The sequence below is a fragment of the Anticarsia gemmatalis genome, chromosome 7 (assembly GCF_050436995.1).
Source record: "Anticarsia gemmatalis isolate Benzon Research Colony breed Stoneville strain chromosome 7, ilAntGemm2 primary, whole genome shotgun sequence".
In the NCBI taxonomy this organism is placed as follows: domain Eukaryota; kingdom Metazoa; phylum Arthropoda; class Insecta; order Lepidoptera; family Erebidae; genus Anticarsia; species Anticarsia gemmatalis.
In genome coordinates, this window is record NC_134751.1 from 3,315,657 (window position 1) to 3,342,286 (window position 26,630).

At 33.1% G+C, this 26,630-nt stretch overlaps 1 protein-coding gene across 1 annotated transcript in view; it reads left to right on the forward strand.

Annotated features, from left to right (window-relative positions):
* The window catches only part of LOC142974291 (nose resistant to fluoxetine protein 6-like), a 62,287-nt gene extending 51,233 nt beyond the window's left edge, over positions 1 to 11,054 (forward strand). Inside the window, exons 6-12 of the mRNA XM_076116526.1 lie at positions 3,436 to 3,604; positions 4,575 to 4,768; positions 4,908 to 5,033; positions 5,647 to 5,852; positions 6,344 to 6,486; positions 8,297 to 8,408; positions 9,476 to 11,054. Of these exons, the coding sequence (XP_075972641.1) occupies positions 3,436 to 3,604; positions 4,575 to 4,768; positions 4,908 to 5,033; positions 5,647 to 5,852; positions 6,344 to 6,486; positions 8,297 to 8,408; positions 9,476 to 9,561 (1,036 nt within the window). The 3' untranslated portion in view covers positions 9,562 to 11,054. The remainder of the gene's footprint in view (positions 1 to 3,435; positions 3,605 to 4,574; positions 4,769 to 4,907; positions 5,034 to 5,646; positions 5,853 to 6,343; positions 6,487 to 8,296; positions 8,409 to 9,475) is intronic.
* The last annotated feature ends 15,576 nt before the right edge of the window (positions 11,055 to 26,630 follow it).

Below are 26,630 nucleotides of genomic sequence, written 5' to 3' on the forward strand. Positions count from 1 at the left end.
ATATATAATTGAAATACATTGAAACTATATTAGCTGAGTTATAGCGATTTATGTCCAAGAAGTCAGAAAAAAAATCTAATTGAAGATTGCATTTGTGCGTGCGCCGCTTATACCGTTGGATACAAGTAAGAACAATGTATAGCAAAAACATTGATCTTTATTAGTTCTACAAAAAAGTCCGCGATGACATATATCCAGCTTTTTTATTTAAGTCACAAAAACTACTTTTCTGTATTAAAAAAACATTTAATTCGTTGGGTGATGTTTAACTGGTGATATAACCAATAATACATATATCCTTATCAAAATAAGTAAATTTAATAATATAATTTAATTTAGATTATTTTTGCAGTTTACAGTGTGTTATTTAGACATATAGTTTAGGAGATATCACGATATTAGTATTGCGGCACGGTACGGGCCGGCCGCGGCGGCGGCGGGCTAAATAAAAAATAAAAGGAAAATAAAAAAAAATAACATGTATATCTACCTACAGGTAGTTTTTAATTGTAGATAGTCTTTAATTTTAAATATATGGGAAACCTTTCCCATCGTTAAAATGAAAATGTATGTATACCTTATATTTCAAACAAATGTAGACAAAGTTAATCTTCTAAAAATAAATGTAAATAAAAAATAAGTAAAAGTAATAAAATGTAGAATGTAAATAATTTAAAAAGTAAACAAGAAAATAATAGTTATTAGATGTATAGAACAAAAGTAGGTAAGTACATAAAAAAAACAAAAAATTTAAAAAAACGGTACATAAAAAATAATTAATATTAAAAAGTAGGTACTACGACTTTGATCTATACATATAAGACAAAAAAAACATCTGTACATTACTTAAATATTTTTTCCAAAAACTGATAGGGGGGGCGATCAAAAAAGAGTCACAGAAACCAAAAAACATTTTAATATTTTAAACGCGGTTAAGGGAAAGAGAAGTTATTGTGAATTGAAAATTAGTATCCAATATGTGTTGGTGCGTTGACTGTATTTGTCGAAGTAGCGGGATACACGCAAACGAAGTTGCGCGGGTCAGCTAGTTATTTATATGAGCCATCTTAAAAATCATTTGTAGCTATTTGAAGAAAAGTCTTTGTAAACAATTTCACTTACACGCTTTGAATTCTTTTGAGTACGGACTTTAAAAAGGAGTCTAGCGACAAATAAGTACTTATACAGCACCTAATTATAAACAGACTGTATTCATATCAAAGCAGTGAAACTTGGCATTACGAAGAAAACGGAACTAAACGAGCAAAGTCCATACAGACTCCTGCTGGGCTACTCTTGACACTCGAATACGATTCCAATCGAGATAGAATCGAGTTTAGGTCAAAATTGTACATTCAAATTCCAAATTAGTGTGACCAGACGCTGATTTAGAATAAAAACAATCAAAATCTACTAAGATTATTTAAATAATAGTCTTTAATCATGCCATTGCTTATGCCTGAGAGTTCTTCAGAACTGTTTTTGAAGGTATGCAAAGTCCCTGCAGTTGGTCAGCGCGGTGGTCTCAATGCCGAACCTCTCCTCTCATTGCGAGGAGACCCTTGCCCAGCAGTGGGGCATTAAGGGGTAAATTTATTTACATATCAATCATGCTTTAAATTTAGAGTACAGTTTGACAGCTCTTCAATTCTCACTTGAAAATTCGGAATTCGAGAGTACGATTTTGACATAAGCTCGAATTCAACACGATTGAAATCGGATTCGAGTGTCGGAAGTAAGCCTGCTGAAATGCGTTCCCAGCGTTCATAGAAACGCGGTCGTTTCACTTAATAAGACTTATTTCATACTACAAAGGGGTCGTAGTTCATTGTGTGTAGTTTATTAGGTAAAAGCTTGTTATTTGCAAAAAGAGAAAAGTTTTGTTTTGTTAGCTAGTTTTTGTGATTTATTTATTTGTTGCTAATGAGTATTGCTTGGGTTTTGCGTCAATATTTTTACTTAGTGTACATTTGTAGCTGTAATGGAGCGTTAGTTGTAAAATGTAATTACTGAAATCTATTATATAATTAGTACCCACTGTGCTTACGTATGCACGTACCTACTATGTTTAATCACAAATAATAACAAAACAGTGGTAGATTATGTCGCATCTTAGAAGATTTTTCCATAATTTTGATAAATCTTAGGCTTAGTTAATTTAGAGAAGCATAGTAAAAGTGATTCATGCAACACATAGTCTGTTGTAATAAATAAATGATCAACGGTAAAACTAGTTTTTGAAGTAACGGTCAAATGTCCAATCTTTTTTTAGACCATGATTTGTTGTTCTTTTTTGCTTGATTTAAGGTCATTAGAGTAAAGGAAAAAAAATGGATTATTTGTAGCTGTTATTTTGATGAGATACCGTTACAATATGTCGTAAAAAACACATCGGTTTTAAACATGACGTATTATCATGGCGTTATAAGTTCATAGTTTAAGGTAGAACTGAGATGATGATTCATACAAATGAACATAGTTACTCTTTTTGATAGTGGTATTGTCTGTCTCCATACGCGACTGCTGGTCATGAGGTTTCCTGGCCCATTCACGGAGAAAAAGGATGGATGTCTCAAATTTGTATTAAACGATTCCTAGTAGCATTATTGAATTTAGAAGTTACGTGTACAGTTTCAGACAATAGATTTTCAATTACACCGATGCTTAAACGACACAATGATTCAATCTGCAGTTTCTAGGAAGGGTTATTTAATACGCCTAATATGACACACCTTTGCTTACAGCTTTGAATGTAAAAGACGTGATATTATAGTATAATATTATACACTATCTGAATGAGCTCTTAACTCTTATTCAACTTTCAATTACATCTAAAACGAATAAAGATATTATCATTTGCGTCATTCAACTTTTATCTTTATATCTTAACTTCGATAGATCTCCGTTATAGTGCAAATCGGTTTTAGATCGGTGTTTAACTGCCGATAAATTGCGACAGACAAAAAGGCCTCGACCCTTTCACATTGCGACCCAATACTGTCATCTATGAACTATGGATCCACAGTAGTACCTTTCCTAGTCTTTAAAGGGATTATGGGTTATCGTATTTATAATATAGGAATTAGGTACTACGATCATGCAAAAGACTGTACATTAAATATGTAATTGCATGATAGTAGTGTAGTAAATGTGCGTCCAAAAGGTTTGAACATTTTACTGTCTCAAAGCTGGGCAAGAATCTCACCCCGGAATAAGGGAGAGGTCTGGTCTCTAAAAGCCATAATAATAAAAACATTTAATAAGCCACCGTGTTATGACAAGTACTTACCCGGTTTTTTTTTTGTAAGACGTACAACCTAGATGCATATTTACCTTGATGTTTGCTTGATATATCGGCGCCGAGCGCTCTGGTTGCCGCAAAATAAATGGACTGACTGCATAGTTTCTTTGTCAAAACATTTTTCTTCTTTCTAGGGTAACGCCAGCATACTTGGTAGTGATCCTCTTCTACATGACATGGCTGCCGAAGATCGGAGAAGGTCCTCTGTGGCAAGACAGACTACAGCTTGAACAACAAAGATGCATGGACTCGTGGTGGACCAACATACTTTACATCAATAATTACGTGAATACTGATAAAATGGTAAGTACTTATTTTCTTTCTGATATATCACAAAGTATACAAAACCATTGGTAACAAAGATGACTCGCTCTTTAGGATAATAGGATTTATATCAGGCGTTCTTAAAAAAAAACAAAACTTCAACAAACACAATCACTTCTTTATAATAAATTGCAGAAATACAACTAAATATTGCGTTGAATACAATATTAATTTATAAAAAAGTCATGGCAACCAAGTTACGAGTAAAATGCATATTATGCGTTAGTTTCTGTTTGATATATTTACAAGGTCAAGAAATGTTAAAATATAAAAATTATCATAGCACATCTTTAAAAACTGGCAAAAGACCTTCATTGAAAAAATTGGCAATAATTTTCTAAAACGTATTTCTGACGAAAAAAGTCGAAAGTTTGAACGCTAGATTTAACGCAAATCCAATGATTATATCATTGCTGAACCTCAAAATTATGAATGAAGAATGTTTGACCCGTAACTTTTTGCCGAAATAATTGGCTCAAATTCCCGGAATATTTTAGGGATTATCCTGATGCCTCTGACCACAATTCGGTAAAGGTAATCGAATAAAACCAAAATGTCCTCCAATTTTTGTGGTAACGTGTTATTGAAATGTCGATGTTGATTTTAATATAAATTCCTCACTTCAATTATCATAATATTATTGTATAAATATTATTGAAATAGTGCTTTTTTTTCACCATTCAAGTTTTTAACGTGAAATAACATATATTTTTTAGGCCTGGTACATCTACTATATTACATTAGATCCTTTTAATTACAAATGAGTTAAGTTAAAAACTCGCCATAATTAATAAATCTTACTTCTTCTAGACAACATTTTTGTAAGTTTTCTTGCCTTAGGCAGGCTAATCATTGCATAAAAGTCCTTACTTCACGAACTAACTCTTCATACCGCTATTCCATCTTTAGCTAAACTGCAAAAACTAAAAAGTTATATTTTTCTTTTCAGTGCATGTTCCAGTCCTGGTACCTCTCGGTGGACACTCAGCTGTTCTTCATAGCACCAATCTTCATCTACAGTTTGTGGAGGTGGCGCAAGTTCGGACCAGCTCTCGTCTCCATCGCCATCATCATTTCTTTGATCATCCCCTCTGTTATTACCTTCAAGGACAAATTGGATCCCACTCTTTTGTTCTATGCCAAGTAAGCCATCATTAATTTACTCTAAATGTAAATTAGTTTTATGTTTAGTCTACAATAACTAAGAAGTTTCTAGTTATTGTTTAGTTTTTCGTGTAATTCTTGAGAAATTGTTCGATATTAATAATAGTTTCTGTTTCAGGGAATTCACAGACATCATTTCAAATTTCTATTTTAACGAAGCCTACATCAAGACGCATATGAAAATGATTATCTATTTCATTGGAATTTTGACTGGATATGTATTACACAGAATCCAGACTGAAAAGTAAGTTTTATTGTACATTCAAAACTTATCCATCATATAGAACTTTGAATAATTTAACTGGAGACTTAATGAAAACAATAATTTCGATGTAATTTCGGCCTTTACATCCAGTACATTTATATTTAAGACAGTAATAATTAGAAGCTGACTTTACATAGTCATCGAATGGTCCTTACCCATAAGATATAATATTGAAGAGTCCGTGTGTAAAGGCCACGCGTACTGCGTTCATTGCACTGATCTACCGTGTACGCAATTCTAAACATACACACTGGATCACTAGCTACTCAATAGCTTGAAGTCATTTATTTTAAATAAATAAATAAATAAATATAGTGGGACAATTCACACACGGTCATTTGATTCCAAACTAAGCAGAGCTTGTACTATGGTAACCAAATAACTGATAAACTTACTTATATACTTCTAAATACATACTTATATAGATAAATTCACAACCAGGCTCAGAACATATACTCGTGCTCATCACACAAAGATATGTCCCGGGTGGGATTCGAACCCACCACACGCGGCGCTACGGTTGTCGCGGCGAGGTGACCACGTAAACCACTGCGCCAAACGTTCAGTTAAAATTTTTCAAATGCTTTTCCAGCTACCAATTTTCCTACCTCATGAAGACCTTCGCCTGGATCACCAGTGTGATCCTCGGAGTGGTCACTACTTTCTCTGTCACGATATTCTATCAAGAGTGGTACCAGTACAGTCCCTTGGAAGCCGCTGCGTACATATCGTTGCACAAACTTGCCTGGGGTATCGTCAATGGATGGTTGATTATTGCCTGCGCCACTGGAAATGGAGGTAAGAAATCTATTTTCTCCCAATATTTCAATATTTTAAAAATATGAAGTATATAAGCAATTGGCCATTAAATCGAAATGAAAAGTAGCCGATACGATACTTAAATTTTTATTATATCTTATTCTTACAACATGGAATTTAAAATAATAATGGTTTACCGTTGTGGTAAATTCTTCAGCAAAGTATAACGTCATTTTATCAAATGTTGTACTTAAAAAAAGTAAAACATTAGTAAAAGCATCACATAGAAGCAATTTCATATAATTCCACTGAACTTATTGAGCTATTCTTATAAATAGCTAAAAAGTTGACACTGTTATTGATGTAATTTCATCACTGTTGTTTCTAGAATTTTTACTTAGCAGTTGACATTCAGCATGACTTGTATAGACTCTTTTATCACATATTCATAATCTGAATTTAGTTACAGAACTAGGTTTCTGAGAAATGTAGTTTATAGACAGCTGTATCTAACGTATTCCATCTTCCAGGTATTCTCGGGAAACTATTGATGTGGAAGTTCCTAGCGCCGTTCTCAAGATTGACATTCTGCGCTTACTTAGTGAATGGGATTGTGGAATTGTACTACGTTGGAGAGCTGAGGCATCCGCTTCATATCACCTTTTTCACTGTTGTAAGTACTTTGTTAATCTAATTAACAATTAGACAAATTAAGAAAAAAGTATTTATGATTTTTAGGTTAGAGGATTTTTCTTAAATCACATGCATACCTACTTAATATCCAGTTTTTTTCATACCTAGTAGGTAGAGATCAAAGAAAGCTCATTCACATCCATACATCTTGTCATACCGGCCGCCGGTTATAAATTCTGAACAACTGAATAATTTTATGTTATTTTTCTAAAGATCTGAACAAAATAAACAATTGGGATGCATTAAGTAAACGAAACGTAAAAATAGGTACTTACATATTCGCACAAATCTCGTCATAAATTATTTTGCTTGTTAATTCTGAGATTTAATTGATAAAATAATAAGATGCAACCATAAAATAAACGGATTTTCGGTGTACCAGGTGTAAAATGTCACAAAACAATTCTTATAATACAGCATTAATTGAATATTTCCAAAGAGTTTTTCATAAAATTGCCGGGACTATTCCCAGAAATTGATTCCACATTTCTATTAATAGCGTCGTTATACGAATGTTACTTGAATTTCAGGCTTAAAGAATAACAAGAGTCTTGTTCTTGAAACAAGATCGCGTAGGGGTACTATATTAAGTAGAATCTATTATTAGCTAGCTTTATAATCAGATCAGATTATTATAAGATATCGTGTTTTAAAGCAATGCGAATTTCTTCAAAGAATGTTTAACTTCGTCAAACAGGAAAAGGAACGAGAAACTCTATATAATTATTATACAATACAATACAAAAGCCTATATTTCCATGCCACTTATATACTAACTGATAACAAATATTTATAAATAACTACATAATTTTCTAAAAGATAAAGTTAATAAAAGACAGAACTAATAATGTAGGTACAAGTTAACATGTCATGGCCCCTTTCGGGTATAGGGCTCCTCCAGTTGCTAGTCTTTTCCTGCAAATTTTGCCTATTCGTAGCTCCATCGGGCTCTATGTAATTACGTTTTCTAAGTTATGAGCCTTGTAGTGTAATGTTCGACGTAATTCGACCAATTTTTTTCGCCAAATGGCGTGACATTCTTTATTCTTAACATGTTTTTGGTTGATTAAATGTACATTATATTCTCAAATTTTGACAATCGATGACGTGTTCTCTGCAGAGGGTAAATTTGTTCGTCGAGAGTTTGACATTTAAAATGTACCGCAAAATTAGTTACTGCAGCGCTCACTTGAGGCGTTAATCAGATTTTCCAACAAAATTTCTCGATAGGTAACCATTTAATTATAACTGTCGATATTTAATACTGGTAGAGAATCGCGCTTCAGATATTGGAATTAAATGTAACACTGTAAACACAATATGGACTACTATAATAAAGCCTCCATTTTTTAATGGAACATACTAGAATATGTATTCACCTTAAAGTATTTTTATGAATTTGTGTGGTATTGATGGTACAAGGATACATAGAACTTGATCGCTCGGGGGAGACATGTATGCCCTTATATGTTTCATATTCTTAGTATTTGATAACGATATTTGTACAGAGTACCTTACAAGACATTTGACTGCATTTTCCGCCCATTTCTCTAATCATCTATCAATTTTAAAAAATAGATTTTTACGGCACTGAAGCAGTAGCACTAAACTAGTGCAAAAACAGCTAAGGATTTTGCTTAGATATTAGATTTTTACATAAAAAACAGTTTTTTCAACTACATCTAAGGCCAATTGAACCGCTATCACTACACTTAGTGGTCTGGTAATTAACTAGTAATCTAACAACTATGTGCTATTTCTTTATTAAAAGCTTAACTTTTCTTTTACAGATGGCGACAGCAATATCCCACATCGTGTTAACCTTCTTACTTGCCCTGTTTCTATGCTTGACATTTGAAGCACCTCTACACGGTATTGAGAAGATCCTATTAAGAATGTTCGGTGAGTACCTAATTATTATTTTTTATTGATATCATTGATAATATAATATTGATAAAAGAGTCGTTGCCTTCAACTAGAAGTTTCGATAGGCATCTATAAGTTAAATAGATAGTCCTGTCCAAAACTTAAGTTTTACGTAACGTAACGAAAAAGTCTAATATTGGCGTCTTCGCTTAATTGTTCCAAGAGACGCTTTGTTTTTGATAGTACAAAAATGTTTGTTTGCAAATCCTTTAAGAGACTAGTTTAAATTTTCTAGCTAGAATTTGCAGGTTAAATCTAAGTAAGCCTTCATAGTGACAAAAGAGACGAACTCACAGATAAATCATTTATATATCTCTAAGTTATAACGACTCTATATACAGACCAATGATAGCACTTACAACTTTGTCGAAATGATTCAACAAAGTTAAAACTGCAATCCGTGAACATTACCAACTTATCCAGCCGTAAAAAGTTCAATAAAAACCAATTTTCTCATTCACCATTTAAGAACTTAATAAAAACATCAATTGAAGTGATTTTAATGAAATTCTTGAATAATTTCACAAAAGACATCTCGGTTTTCAAGGCATAAATAAAGTTAGGAGTCTATTGTCATCAGGCTTTTCGTAGGCATTGTGTTGTCGTTTGAGGCTAAGACTACTAATTTTGATTTAAATTTAGCGATGAATCGGTCGCTCTACTTACAGAATGCGTCTGGTGCCTATAGATATAACCAGTCTGATAGCATACATTCTTTATAATTAGTTAGTGCAGCTGCAGGTTGCAGTATTCCGTAGGTATTATTCTAAAAATAAAATGAATTAAGATTCTATTTGTTTATGTCTAAATTCGGATATTTATGTATTGTCGGTCTACTGTACTCAAGATTTCAAGGCCTGAGGTTTTTGACGCTAAGAGAGTTCTATAAAAAAATATGTAGACGACGTAGTCGTAGTAAAATATTAATTGGAGTCTGCTTTTTTTAAATTCCAATGTTTAAAAAGTATACTTTTTAATAACAAAACATATACCTAGTTATTGTGTGAAACATGTTATAATATAAAGTTTTATGTTTGTTTCAGCTCGTCCAGTGCTAAGCGACAACGCGAGAAAAGACGAATCGGCGGAATCGTCAAGAAACACTAGTCAATCTAAATTAGATTCGTAGCATAGTGTTAGTTGCTTAGACTTATTATTAAGACACTGTGTGATATTTACACAGGTTCAAGTAAGCGATTTAGTATGGTAATACCTCGGAATTACGTTATAAACTAAAAATATAGTATTGATTTCTTAGCAGTGTTAAAGATAGGTCTTGTGACACACCTGCGATTTCATGCGATGGCACAACACGTTACGATATCTGCGTCATTTCAGTCAACTATGATACGTCAGCCGAGATTGTGCCCGGTTCAGCGTTTAAGCGTCGAGGTTTTCATGGTCGAATGTGCGGCAAGTGTGCCACTACACTAACTAAGTACTAAGAAGTGAATAAATAACTGCTGATAAAGTAATTATTTTGACTTAAAACTATAGAAAATTAGTAAAGTCCATTGTTCCCGTTTGCATAATTAATGACCTGACTAATAGCGAAGCTGATTTATAGAAACTAAAAGTATAATGTATAAAATAATAAGTAAATCGAGGAATTACTGTACGTAGTAAACCAAAATAGGCTCAATTTATAGGGTTATAGGTATTTTTTGTAAATATTTTTTATACTAGACAATACGTTTAATGTATATAAATCATATCGCGGATGTATTTAATGTTCATTCCAGTTATATTAAGAACATTTAGCGTAAGTAACATTTTAATTTTGATAGATAAATTTGATTTTTATACGAAAATAAGATTATGGTTTCAGTATCGGTAACTCGTAATATTTGATGTAAAAGTGTTGTAAAAATGTCGTATTTTTTCGAAGGTAAGCAAAAACGACTTACACTTTTATTACGAAAATTACAAGATGTATACAGACTGTAAATTTTTACATCAATCGCGAAATATTTACATTCAATTTTGATCTTTACACCAATATGCTAAGATTCAATATTGTTTGTAAATATTTTTTGTTTTTTCCAGGATATCCTTGGCGCTATAAATAATTTGACATTTGAGGTTAAGAAATATTCTAACGATTTAACTCTTAATCGAAGACGATGTATTTTTATTTGAATAAACTTGTGAAATTAAGTATTTGATGAAATCTGTCTTGTTTATAGCATCGACTATGTATAAGTGGAATTACATGGCTATAACAATTCATAAAAATATATTTTAGTAAAAAAGTAGCATATTATATTATGTTCAGGTTCAGTTCAAAAAAACTCTCTCAAATATCTTTTGTTGCCTATGACATACCAACAATTTTAAAATAGCTGAAAATAATTTGAAAGCATTTACATAATTTGAATAAGTATTTTATTTACGGTACGAAAGAGATTAATTTTATATGTTTTTGAAAGAAACCGAGTGAATTTTTTTTTATCTACTGTAGCTTTCTTTATTGTCATGACAATCTATTTTGTACGATGTTTCGATTAAAATTATGAATTATGTCTAAAATAGTATTAATAATAAGTTGCTCAATGTATATACTCTATTTTATGTATACCTCAACGAACATAAGATTTTTATTTTGATAATAAAACGATTTTCAATAAACATGTTTTTAATTCAACTAAAAATTACAAGCCCATGCAGAAAGTTATTTCAAATTGTGATATTCATTGACTACCAGTTCAGATAGAAGATCCTATAACGTTACAAAAAAAACTGCTGCAATCAAGTGGCTATCTTCAAAATACCTATACATACAGATTGTAAAGATATGATTAGTTTACTATCCATTTCTTACAAAAACTTTCTTACGAAACAATTCCTTCCTAGGAAACAAAGTTAGAAAACTTACAAAAACTGACGGCATAGTAACTAACTTTGTAGGATACAAAGTAAGAGAGGACACTACACATAAGTCTCACACGCTCAAACTAAACCTACCACTACCGCCATCTAGAATATAAATGAGTCAACCAATATTTGTGTTACCCAATGCTCTAAGAGCGTCCGAGCCAAAACTTGGACAGTTTTCAATTACACCAAGTTACTAGTAAGTGCATACCAAGTAAAGTCCGTCAAGTATTTGCCAAGTTGCATAATCTTTGTCGGATCATAGTATACACATGCCAAGCTCAGGCTTACTGTAGTATACATTAAACTTGGTTGTTGCTTTTGTGTTAACTGCTTCGGATTTGTGAGTAGTTGGATCTGGGGCAACGTTATTGAAGGGTTTAGTTCCTATATGTTTTGGTAATTTGGTGGTGATAGATTTATTTGATGGATGAAATGTGTTACATAATAATATTAAGTACTAACACTAAAATACAAATTGAAGAGACGAATTAGAAAGTCTTTTTTACTACATTATTCTACACGACAGATAGATTATACCACAACGTTATTACGTTTCGACTCTTGGGTCTTAAACAGTCGTAGTTAGATTTAAAAAAATACAAGGCAATAATCATTAAAATACAATAATGGAACTCATAATTTTCTGGCTAATGTGTCTTATTTCTTAAATTATAAACCTTCAGATGGTATGGAGATATTCATATTATTAGTCATTTATTTTTTCTTATATAAAGATTATCTCAAACCTTTTCAAATATCGATTGGTTGCATCAAACATCGCTTCAGTTAAAGAAAACTGCTGATTCAGAACTATCAACCAATGTTTTCCTCCCAGCTTTCTTCAATAATGTCCGAATCCGAACGATAAGCAAACAAAATACTTGAAAGATCAATGTGAGACAAACTATTATCTTGAGAAACAATCAGTTTGTTGTTTATTTATAACATCGCGTGAGCAACTGTGTCAATATTTTTCTTGACCTTCCTACAGGAAAAAATATTTTGGGCACTGTCGATGTCGATCTCGATTTTGTACTTATATTTAGAATATAATTATTTATATTGTTTTTTATTTCTCGTAAGAAAATGTGCAATATGTGCAGCTAAAATGTACGGACATAAATTGCAAATAACTTCGAAATATTTTTTTTCGAAAAACACATTTAGCTGGATTGAGCAACTCAGATAATTGATTCTACAGTACCTACCAGTACCCTAGTCTACCTTTAGTCTGTCATTCCGAAAATAAGAAGCAATCACTATAGAAACTAAGGAATACAATTTTGTTTAATAGTCTGCAGAAACTAGCTTCAATATGTTGGCACAGTATTCTAAAACAACTAGCAATATTCGCAACTCGCTGTCAGTGTGGCTACACCCGAGATAGGACAGAAAACTTATATTGGGTCGTCCGAGAGAACCGCGTAAAGCGTTATCGCGTCGAAACAACCGGCTTACAAGTTCCTTGCTCATTTATATCTTATCTTTTGTCTAAACAACATTGCTGTCCTACTCTACTTTATACACTATCTCTTTCATCTCCCTCCAACTTGCCATTTGTTAAATTAAAATGTTCCTCCACTTCCGATACGATTTTCTTTTTTAGTTGTTTAGTTCCAGTGTTTGTTCGATATAGAAGCTCTGTTGTCCGGTCAACATTTTTCCACGGTATTTATTTAACTAGTTTTCTGTGGGTAAATAGTGCAGATTTGTAATAGTCTGTTACGATACTCGGTACTGGAACAATCTTTTGACTTATTTAGCGTTTGATTTCTTTCGTAACACATAACAACTTTTAGCAAAGCAAACATACATGTGTACAAATCATTTTGAATTTGTCAACATTATTCATGTATGTATTCTTGCTTAAAGAAATAAAAAAATGCCTCAAACTTGTTCGTTGCATATGAAGCCGTGCTCAAGGATTTTTTCCATAATTGAAAATAAAAGAAACAAACCCCCAGAATCCATTCGTTAATTTAGCCAATACTTTTATGCAGGTTTGAAACGGCGTGTAAAAGAAACAAAGCTTTGTTGTATTTAATACCTCGACGTCCCATTGTACCCACTGTTATTGCCCGTCTCTTTCACGTTCCAAACAAAATAAAAATCTCACTTCATACCTTTGTTTGGTTCAGCCAAAAAATTACAAAGTATATGTGTGACTACCTAAATAACTTTAGACCAGGAGCTTGGATTAAAACAAGCAACCACGCGTGTAGGTAACTTTTTTACCCTTTCAACGAACACCTGCGTTGCTTACGTAAATTATGTAAATATTCTTAATTCAAAGTCCTTTGTAATCTTGCGCTTTCACTCAAATTTCGGAGGGAAATTGACTCGGTGGCATACATACGAGCTAGGAGGTTTTTTCGTTGATGAAAAAAGGTTATTTTGTGTTGAGTTTATGGTGATATCGGGATTAAAGAGGAGTGTGTGGCTTTTGAGAGTGCCGTAATCTGAGGACGATGAGGTTTTAAGTTGACAATGAGGGGATAAGTTATTTTCCTTCTTGTTTTCTTTTTACTAGACAAAGATCTCTCAAGGTAGCAATACGGATCGGCCATTCACCGCTTTATTTCCGGACTTTGAATTGAAACTTACCTATCTAAATAAAAAGTATGTATGTATGCAAAAGCCTTTGGAACTATTATATCAATTCATAAATAACAGTTCCAAGAGCAATCATACATCAAATAACCAATATATGTATATTATTGTATACACTTGACCCCTTCAATTTCAAGTTTAACCTCAGGCATTAAATTGGAACAAAAAATGCAAGTTTCATCCAAGTCCAACTGTATTTTATTTATCCATTGAAGTAAAGATTTGCTTTATTACCGTATATTAAGTGAACATTTGAATGCAGACTGTTGAGCGAACTTTAAACTCGTCTCGCATATTTTATTAGTTGAAACTCATGACAGATGATACCGCTAATGTTTAAGTTAACTGTCGACGTTAATTGCACATTTCTGTATTGTATTATCCTGTGGTGACTCAGTATTATGCTTAGTAAAGATTATCTTTAATATTTGACATAAATCCACTAATTTGTACTGATAAATCTAGGTCACTATGTAGTTAGATTTGTGGGAAAAAATGTATCTTTCATACAATTAACATATTTGTGCTAAGACATAGCTTACTTGTACTTCTGAAGGTGCTAATTATTGACTCATTTAAGATCTTCTCTGTTACTAAATCTCAACAATTTATTTAGATATTGCGAAGATTGACAATAAGCTGAGACAAAGTGTCTATCTGTTCGATGTTCACGGCTGAAAAGTTAAGAACATTGAAATTAATTTTTATGGCGCTATTGATTGTAGGCATACTACAATGTTTCCAAAGGAGTTACTGTGTTTTGCATCCACATATAAATACGGCTAACAGTAAAATACATACAATCACACCAGCCTAAAAAATGCATAAAAATTAAATAAACATGACATAGTCCGTCCGTTTTAAGCCTTCATACTCTCAATATTGTGCCGGTGAAGGTAAAATGCCATTCCGCGGAAAGAATTTGGCATTTTCAGTTAATATCACATGCCCGCCACGCATTTGAAATGTACCCACTGTTTATTATAAACATACGCGGCTCTGTGTTATTTTATTTGAGCGAGTGAATAGAGAGGAATGTAATATTTTTGGTTGAAATGCTGGTGTTGTCCATGAGCAGATAAGCTATGTAGAAAATGAAATATAAATATTATTTTACTTTAAATTCACGTATAATTGCAGATACCTATGCTATACTGCAAGATCTCTTATTAATATGAGAGAAAGACAGCTACTTTTGTCAGCTACGACGCGTAACTTAGTTTGGACCACGCCTGTTGTTTTTGATACTAATAATATCCTGTGCGCGCGTTTGTGTTATGTCCATCTTAAACCTTTTAAATAATTATTATCCCAAAATTATTTCCTATGAAACTTGAATTAACGCATAAAAAATATGTTACTCATCAACCAACTATTTTTACCGTACGTACGTACCTACGCTGTTTTTACTGCTCCATATTTTATCAAGTCATGTTAAATTTTAACTTCAAAACGTATTTTATAAATAAAGTACTTACCAAAAAGTCTTTCAGCTATTTCAAGACAATAATCTCTACAAAACGAGCCATGTTGATTCCCACTGGCGAATGATAGACCTTTTATCGCTACCCGTGGGCAGTAAACCTAATCCGAAACTACACGCTAAAATAGTTTCCATTCGTAGAGTTAGATCGACTGACGTTTCAATGTTTCGCCATTGCATTCGGATTTGAAGTTTCAATGAATAAAAAATCGTATCGGCGACGTGTTTTTTTCAATTTATTAGTTCGTACCTTATTGTTTTTGGCTCGCAATTTCGCTGCACCACTTGATATTGGTTTTTTGAAGGGTGCTTCGTATAGTTTTTTGGATTGGAGTGAATTCAGGTGTATATTTTTAACATGGCTGTGCTTGAAAACTGTTCGAGATTTGAGGAAATATTTGTTTTTTAAATTGCGTTCTGAGCCTTTTCATTTTTCTCGCGATTTCCGCGGCCAGGAATTGTAGCATTCTTTTTGGTTTTTATATTGATCAATTGTCTGGTATCTTGTTCGTATAACATGGTAGAAAATAGGCAATCGAGTATGGACCAATTGGACCCACTCTTAATACAAGTTTTTCTTTGCCTACATCATCATTACAAAACACATGTATTTATAAATAAATAAATATTTTTGGACAACTCACACAAGGTCATCTGATTCCAAACTAAGCAGAGCTTGTACTATGGTAACCAGACAACTGATAAACATACTTATATACTTCTAAATACATACTTATATAGATAAATTAACATCCAGGCTCAGAACAAATACTCGTGGTCATCACATAAATATTTGTCCCGGGTGGGATTCGAACCCGCCACACGCGGCGCTACGGTTATTGCGGCGAGGTGACTACTTTAACCACTGCGCCAAACAACAATAACAATTGTCAACATACAATTTGTCAAGTGTATACTGTTCGGTGTGAGTTAGTAAGTACTTTTATATGAGTATTTGAATCATAATACACTAAACAAATAATCCATAAATAAAATTATAGTCACTATGGGCAAAACATAACAAACAACGTTAAACGTCACATCAATGGTTTAAGTATTGTCAATTACGTAATTGACAAAGAGCCCTTTGGATTCCGCGATCCGAGAGAATTTTACACGCACTTCGAAATTATGATGTGTGCTGTCATTCGCTAACAGAAATTAGGTCACATATTTTATTTTATATACGAGATAAATAAGGCGAGGTTTTTGTTTATATTACATATACCTAAATATTTGATTATAACTATTTTATCCTTATTTTAGACTAGTTTATTCTTGTAATATGATGTTATTGTTGAAGTTGGAATTAAACGTGAAAGACATTTTATTCAAACATAGATAAATAGATATGATCAAATTAACTACATTTTTATCTTTACTACAAAAGACTACTATACTATATTATCTAACTATTTTCAAACAGGATGATATTGATTCAAAGCACTGTGTGAAATATTCACATCATTCTTAAACAAGAATAATTTCATAATAATAACATGTATTCTTTGCAAGATATAAATTATTATCATCCGCGCTGAACGTATTACTCTCGCTGTGCATTTAGTTCGCAGTAGGCGACATAGATGGCGCTAGCTTATGCTCTTGCAGATGCAAAGCTTTCATGTAGTAGATTCGTGTAGTTTCTAACTATTTACGGTCACGAGTATTTACGACTAGGATTTGATTTTGGACAAACAGTTTTCAATTATTTTCTGCATTTCTTATAGATTATTTTGTGTAAAAATACTGAAGAATGCCAAAATTTTTAAATAGTAGACGGTTTCGTATTTGTTTTTTTAATTTATTACTCGAATTTAATCTTTCGGAAAATCGATTTGCCGACCGCAAGCGCAAATGAAAAGAACAATTAATCGCTTTAATTAATTTACAATTCAATTATTTACATGATTTATAAGGCATTGAACCTAAAATGCCGATTACAAATGAATACACGCGATTCTCCAGCCTATAAACTATTTTTGTACCAAAAAGCGATAAAAATGTTCCTACGTATTATATACCTCTTACCCTTTACCTAAAGACTACATACATATTTAAAGATCAAAGAGACTCAAAAGCATTTTGGGTATTGCAATGAAAAGAAAAATTTGCACTACATAAATAATAGCCGCGGGCTCTCAGACTGGTCTCCTTTAAAATTTATTAATACAACCTACGCTTAAGTGCTTTGTATAGACACGCCCACGTTGTCACAAGGTTCAGGTAGGCTTTTAAAAGTAGTATTACTAAAAAGTACACACATTTTGTCGAATGTGATACTTTAATGTTTTGCTAGATCTGTATTTTTTTGCAAATAAATTGGAGACTACAAGAGTCACATTTCTGCAGCAAACAAGTCTTTGTTTTATTTTTTGATCACAGATTTCAGAATTTCTTTTGCGGGTTATAATCAATTTTATTAAAATTAGCGGCCAAAACAGCGGTTTTGGGATTAAAATAAAGACAGACTTTGCATTTTTAACACAAATTACCTGTATCTGTGAATTCAGAATTCCAGAAGTCAGGAATGAATAAATGTAACACTGAATCAAGTAATGGATAGATTTCCAAAAAATTCAAAACTCAAAACTTTGTTAGGTGTCAAAAAATATTCTAGCTTTTTGCTATCAAAGGGGGATATAAATAAAGGATATATTTCCACGTTAGTCTACGGCCCATTCGTTTGAGTTGGAGCTGTCGATTCGTCCAGTGATTTAGAACGGGAGGATTACGCGCAGTACTGTATGTGTAAGGTATTGCACTTTATTGACATAGGCGGTGAATAAGTTTATTTCAGCTCATAGCTTGTTTGGTAGTAAGTTAGATTAAAGATAGTTTAGAGTCTTGAGTAGACATTGAGACTTCTTTTTCAAGGTTGGAATATGTATAAAAGACATGCCAAAGGTTTAACGATGTTTCTTTTCTGTTTTTTTTCTACAGCGGCAGCGTTTGATAGTTATGGTCTTCAAACACTATGTTCACAAGTTTCTGCAAAGACGTCCTAAGGATTTAGGTTAGGAGTGGGGACAGAACACCCACCAGTACTGACCTTCTGCAAAATATTAATAATAAGGCAAATCAGTGCCGGTAATTTACTTCATATATAAATTAAAAAAGCAGTGATAGCCGAGTGGTTTAAGTTGGCACCTCCCACGCAAGTGGTCGCAGGTTCGAATCCGAGGCAACACACCAATGACTTTTCGAAGTTATGTGTGTATTAGAAATAATTATCACTTGCTCTAACGGTGAAGGAAAACATCGTGAGGAAACCTTGCATGCCTAAAATTTGTTTAATACATTTATTGAGGGCATGCAAAGTCCCCAACCCGCACTTGGCCAGCGTGGTGGACTCAAGGCCTAACCCCTCCCCCTCGTTTGGGAGGAGACCCTTGCCCTGCAGTGGGACAGATATGGGAAACTAAAAAAAAAAAAAAAATAAATAAATAAATAAATATACCTAATCATGACTGTTTCTAAAATTCCAGGCGCCTAATGGGTATGCAGATAGTGAAATAAAAATGCCTGAATAAAATCACAGAGTGCGTTTGCAAGAGCAATCGTTATAAACAAGCCTAAAGGAGTTACGGAGATAAGAAAATATTTCATACATATACTTGAAGCAATTAACTGTGAGACTAGGCTCCAATCACTTTATACCACCTACAAGAACGCTTACAATTTGAAGCAAACTTAAATTTACTGCTAACAAACGTGTTGCTAAACAAATTTCAACCCTATTCCGTTGTGATAAGAGTGTATAGTTAATTTGTAACAAGTAAAATGTTTGTGGGCAATAAAATTAGGTCTTCGTAATATTACGAAGTTTTGATATAAAATGTACTTTGCTTTATGAAGGTTTTGCGTATGTGAAAAAATATTTTATGTGAAAATGTATGAATTGTATTAAGTTACAGCTGACATCGAGAAAAGGACACGTTTTTATGATACCAGACAATTTTGAACTTAAATAGATTTGTTACTTTTTCATAATAATATCATTAACTAGCTGACCCGCGCAACTTCGCTTGCGTCACTGAAGATAATGGGTCAAAATTTTCCCCGTTTTCGTAACATTTTTCGTTGCTACTCCGCTCCTAATGACCGTAGCGTGATGTTATATACGTACCGTACCGTAGCGTAATTTTTCAAATCGGACCAGTAGTTCCTGAGATTAGCGCGTTCAAACAAACAAACAAACAAACTCTTCAGCTTTATAATATTAGTATAGATATCATTGTTTATGTTACACATACCTAAGCAGTTGTCCAATTTTTCTTTTTTCAATTTATTCTACAGTATTTTTTTATCCGTCTGTATCTTGACGTAAAATAAAGAAACAATAAGTCACTTACAGTTTAAGCAAATTAAACTTACTAATGAAAAAACTTAAAATTAACTTTACTCGAATCACTAGAAAATTAGTTCTACTAATTGGAAAAAATTAAAAAAGTTCATCAAAAATGCAACAACAAGTAAAAAGACAGATGTATTTCTATTTTAAAGTTTTAAAGAAAGAAAATGTAATTGGTTGACTAATTAAGCATTACGAATTAAAATAAACGAATGAAGTTGTTTTTAATCTTTTAGTTTTTAAAATAATTGCGACCTTGAAGAAGTTAAAAGTCAGACGTACTTAACAATTTGATTCATAGCATTTTGTAGAATCATTTGTTATTTGTTCAATAAGTAGGCTTGCTTGGATTCTAATTCAGGTAGGACTATTTAGAGGTACACATTTTTGCTCTAGATACAAAACAACCGTATTTTTTAAGTCAATGCTACAAATAGGCAATGGTTCTTTCTTTTGGAAATTAGTCTCAATCACCTAACGTCCTGTAAGTCTTTTATTGTTGCTGCCAACAATAACTTAAGTTCTTCGGCGTAATTCGACGTATAAAAGTTTATTTACCTGAGGCGATCGTTAGTTATTATGCAAAGTACATAAAATATTCGTAAGATACGTTTATCTAACACCAAACAAACTCGGAATATATACGTTATTTTGTGACAAACTTAACCAATTCTTCAGCTAAAAATAGAGTGCCAATACCCGCGAGCTTCGCATAGTTACAAAATATTCCTCTAATAAATATTATCCTCTGTTATTTACGAGATAAGGCTATATTCCTACACGAGATGTGCGAGGACGCGAAACTGTGCATGGGGAAAGATGTAAGATTTAAAAAGCACAAAAGTACGTAGGAGCTGCTTTGCGAGGATTTGGCGTTCTTTGTTCGGTGGATTTCATGAAACTATGCATCGTAACATCGTTCCTCTGCCAGGTACGTCTTAGGTCAAGTAGTCTAACGATACATACGGTTGAAGAGCGACTGCTTTTTAATTTTATAATTGTTTTATATCTTAAAAGATAGAGGGGCAACTTTCAACCACAACCGAGTATATAGCGATGAATGTCAAACAAAATCAAATCTGCTTATTCCGAAAGCACTATCTATTTTTTTCAATTTCTAACGGCTTGTACTCAGTAGTGGACAGTACGATGTGTAAGTAAATCGCGCTACGGACCACGATCCTATAATCTCAGGTATCAATTTTACTTGCATGACCATCCCATCTCCCTGTTAACAAAACCTCACCCATAAGCATGAGCTTCATATCTAGTTTCGAGATACAAAGCGAGGCACGCAGTCAATTTAAATATCAAGCGTCGCTACTCCGAATAGAATTTCAATCTTTTGCGTACTCCCCTCGAATTACATTTTTATAAGAACATCACGGTTGCATAGATTTTATATAAATTTCATAATAACGGTCTGCATTTTGTTGCGATATTTCGCTTTCTACTTGTTGAGTATTAAAGTTTATTTTTGGATTTCTATTACGTTATCTCGTGGGGGCCAGACTTTGTTAAGCGTATTTATATTATTCCAGCATTGGTACTCGTTTTTATTACATTTTGAAATCTTCATTATTATTATTATCCACAATCTTGGATTGGTTTGTACTGCTTAGTTCTTTTTTAACTAATTATGAAAATCAATTCAGTTTTAGTTTAGCTTGCTCTTCTGCAAAAACTACATAAAAAGAACAACAGTCGACACACACAGATAACAAAGAGATATGAAACATCATTGTTGAAGACCTTTCCATCCCAAAGTTACATCACTAGCCATCACATATTCCGAAACATTCCATCCTCAAATTAAAACAATTCTCTACAGTATACTTGTAGGAAATTCCACACCGGTCCTTGAAAATAACGAAGTTTCATTTTTTAATAAAGCCTCTGTACAACAATAGAGGGTAGGTAGTAATATAGGGGTGGACGATGCGAATGACCACATACTAGGAACATAATACTTTCATCACGATGTACTGAGTATAATACCATTGTGTCATGCCCGGGTACCTGTTTAACTAATTTGCATAAAGTTGTTTCGTAGATCTTGGGTGTTGCTAGAATAGACTTTCAAAAATCTAAGTGTCATTTAGAAATTTAAAAAGGTCGGTCTATGACAAAAATATTTTAATAAAACGATTATACAATATATTAGGTAATTTTCATGTTTCAGATATTATTTGTGCCACTTACTAAGAATATTAAAATATACGTCCAATTGAAGTCATCTTAAAATCTATTGAAGGCATATTACCACTTTTACATAACTACTACATTAGGTTCTCTTACATTCGATTGAAAAGCTTTACATTGACGCAAGAGAAATCGTCCAAATATTACAATTTCTAAGTAATATGCAATTGAATTGTTACATATTTTAATAAAATTCTCCGCTAGACTTCATCGAAATTTAATCTACTTATACAACAAGGATTTCATTTTGAGAATATTAATATTGTCTCCTTCTGCCTATTTTTACTTGTAATATTTCACAGTCCATTCGGTACCAATAAGGTTACAATGATGAAACTAAAAACGAACAATTGAATCACAAGTATCCGTTCTATTTTAAATTAGAAGATCATTTTATTATATCTTAGTTTATTTTTTCACAACATTTATGAAACTGTTTTGTATTGTTTAAATTAATCGTAAATTATGGTTTCACTATTAGGTACTTTATTATTATTACAACACATTTTGTTACGGGAGTTGCAAAATGGGGTAAAACCAGCTGCAGATATTCCTTACTACTGATTAACTTAAGTCGTATCTAGCACTAATAAATCCACGAGGCCCCGGACACTCGGTGAGTAGAGATAATAAATTCCTGCCCCACCTGCCTGCAAGGGTCTCTTTTCTCTTAAGAAACAAAAGTTTCTAAAAAACGCACCTTTTGTTATTCCTCCCTACCTTTAAATTTTATATAATGTCTATCCATCTTCGTCTGTGGGTGAAGAATAATTGGATTTTTGTATTCCAGCTTCCATCTTATTATACGATAATTATTCTGTCAATTGTGGACTTTAGTTTCAAGGAAATTTAAATGTCAATGTCAACTACATTACTTCATTTATCTTGAAGTCGTACTTAATTTTGTCGGCATTTTAAATTGACTAAACTAGATGTAATGTCTCACTCGGCTTTTCAGCAAGAAATTAGTAGACTGATAAATATTTAACCTTATTTACGTTTTGTAGATAACAGACCTAGCCACATATTGTCGCAATATTATGCCTTTTGAAAAAACTGAACCGAAGCCGCCTACTGTCTCTCTTTGAATCTTTTATGACCAATATAGTATCGCCACACTCCCCAAAAACAAACTGTACATATATTCTCACTTTTCCGACTAAAACTTCAAAGCGGTTGTCAATCACTCATCACTGAATTTCTTTGTCTCATAGATGAGGTTTGGGCTGTGACTCTCATGACAGCTGCTGCCAGTAGCTCGTTTCTCTACTACAATTGGCTACTGACAACCTGCTTGTCATCGAGAAATTTTGTATGAAAATCTAATCAGCGCCTCTGACGGGCGTCGTAGGAACTATTTTGGCATTACATTTGAAATGTCAAACTTTCGATACTCGACAGTACCGACTGTATAGAAACGCAATTATCTACAGTACTATCATACAAATTTCTCGATAGCAATCCGGTTGTCGGTAGTCGATAGTGGAGGAGAATCAAGCTACAGTACGTAGTATATACTACTATATACCTAGCTGTCAGTGTCATGTAAGCACGTCATACATTGTGATGTTCCTAGAAGCTGTCAAATACTAACGCTGTGTAGTCAACTGGTCTCCTTTGATGTGTCAGGGAAACATTGGACGTGTAGTGCAATCTTGTATGTTCTCTGAATTTGGTTATCAATATTGACTTTGGACACGAACGAAATGTACTTGCACGATCAATTATATTTTCTCTTTGTGAATTGAGAAGTAGCATAATCTACACAGTACAGGCATAGAATATGCGAACTTTGCGACCAGAAGGAGTGTGCTAGCATCTAGCATCGATAGACATCTAGGTATCGTCAAATTTTGAGTAAAAAAACTGATCAGAGCCCCTAGCGGGTTCCGTGAGAACTATTTTTAAGTACATTTTGTTTGTATGTCAATTGATTGATACTTGATAATGACTAACGAATGATGATTGACTAACAAACGATAGTTCAGTACAATGGACTTTATTAATGAATGAGCAATAAGTTATCTTCAAGTTTAACTTTATTTACTCAGTTATATCTTATTACAAATATCGCCTATTACACTAGTAAATACTGAAGTAATCTCGTATTTGTGGAACTAGTGAGCGATGGTCCTAAATAAACAATATTAATCAACGCTTGTTATAAGTTCCCCTTACAGATGAGAGCCAAACAAAAGTTTTCCTGTTAATATCTGTAATGAATAAACGTATGTATTGTACAGAAATGTATGTTATTCTTTGACCTTCTTTCTTTATTCTTTTTCTTTTATGTACCTGCTTGATGTCCATGTCGTATAGCGAGTGTTTTGTTTTGATCGTACTTTCGGAGTCTCTGTACAATCTTGCCTTAGTTGCACTCGCCAATCAGTTAACAAGCAGTACATTAGTGAACCTATCTCGTATTTATCAGGAATACAGTCCAGCACTTTGTGTTAAACATTTCAAAAAGCGAACTTAAAATAGCCGCTCGTCATTGGCGGGGGACTAAACTTACTCGTGTGTCCGACCACAACTTGAGGCGTCTAACCCTCAAATACTTCACAACTGGGCAGATAAGGCTTGTTTTCATCAGTATTCAGCTCCGTCACAAGTATAAAATTACCAAATGGCAGCCACTTTGAATACTTAACTAGTTCAATACTGGGGTCCTTTCAAACTTAATGAAACAATATTGACTTTATTCAGCAACTTCAGGCACCTGTATAGAGAATACTTTAGATACTTCTTGAGTTACTTCGCTAATTTAATTTGTGAATATCGAGTTTTAGGATGGGCTAGCGACTGGTTTCGTGTTGCCGTAATTACTTGTTTTCACGCCGTTTTCTTAAATTATGAGGAGAATTTTAAACCCTTTTGGGCTCCACTTGAAAAACTGTTGGAAAGTTTCCTTCGTTCGTGATCATTGGGGCGTAACCGGTTCAATTTACAAGTTAGAAAAATATAACTAGATTTACGAGACAGCCATTTGTCTAAAAAGCTTTTATCGGACTGAGCTGAAAAATAATTATGTTTAACTCTTTTGATTGTTAAAGAACCATAATAGGAATATATAATACGGAATGGTCAGTGTTAGAATGGCAGATTTGTCCAATGCGACTGTTGGATTGTGTGAAAATAAAATACACGTGAAAACTGCATTGGCCCTTAACACACGGAAAATTAAACCAATACGAGACAACACGGATTCAACTTTACTAGTTTATACGTCGAAAATGTTCCCTCAACTTTTGACCACATAATCCGTAGGTAGACAAAGCTTCATAATGAAATCGTTTGAACCATTTCGTCGGGATTAAACTCTGCCACAATGTCTGGCGTTGAAATGTGATGCATAATGCACAGTATTAAAATATTAAAGAATCTAGTAATGGTTGTGGCGGGAGTGGGCGCGGCGCCAAACGGTGCTTTCGCCGCACTTCGTCGTTTTAAACCGTGTGCCAAAGATTTGTGGATTGATGTGATCAGTTGCGTTTTGGGATGGAGTTTAATGCCTACAGGCAAGATGTCTCGTGGATAATATATTTTTTTGTGACTTAAGTTAGTTTTTATATGTGCTGTGTAGAAAAGGAAAAATATTATCTATCACATATTTTAAAAGTATGATTTTATTTGACTCGTGAGTGTCATCAATCAATCTTTATTTCTCTACATAAAGCCCAACATTAATTTGTGCTCTAAATAAATATTATCTTGTACAATATATAATAAAGTTACAACTAGTATTTTTAATATTCCAACAACGAAATTCGAAAGAAAATACATGAAAAATGGAGCAACATTTTTAACAAAATCATTTTCAGTAAAACACTGTTCAACTGAGTTTACAAAATTGTCAGCTACATATTGCAGTTCCATGTTGCGGGAATTCAAACAAAAATCTAAGCAATATAAATAACAAATATGGGTGTAGAGCATGTTTGTTTTGAACTATTACCTCGCTGAAACTCATTCGAGCTTTCAAAGTTCAACTATTCAATGAAAATAAATACCAGCTTTTCCTGTTTCACGACATATTACACTTCGCAGCTGCGGGTTATTAGGTTTTAAATGAAGAGATATACGGGTTTTTATTTTTCTAAGTTGTTAGTTTTATCGAAATAATTCGAAAAGCCTTCAAAAGTGTCTCAAAAATAAAATATTATGGCATTATATTATGATATTAAATATTATAATATTTATTTATTAATTTAACTTGGCAACAGATACTAAAATGTAAAAGACATGAGCGTGTCTGAGGTTTCCGAAGACTATGTCGAGGATAGAACGAAGTAGAGAAGAAAGATACAGATAGGCTGACCTGTCTGTCCACTATTGTATGGGATGCTTAGCAGGGCTGAGAGAGATGTACTAATGACATGTACTTCTTATCATGTTAAGGCGTTATAGGCAGAAAATGGCTCAAGAATTCAAAGATTTTATTCTGTATCAAAAAAATCAGACACTCTTTGACCATCTCATACGTTTTTAATACATGTATATTATGAACGAAGATACCTAGCTTCACATTAATTTAACTGAGTGCTCGACTTGTCTGGGTTCACAATGTGACGGCTGCTTGAAAATTTGCTGTTTCATGATTAATTTTATAAATTTTCTGTATAGATAACTTTGTTGACGAAAGTTATGTATGGAATCGTGCCAGTGTTTTGGG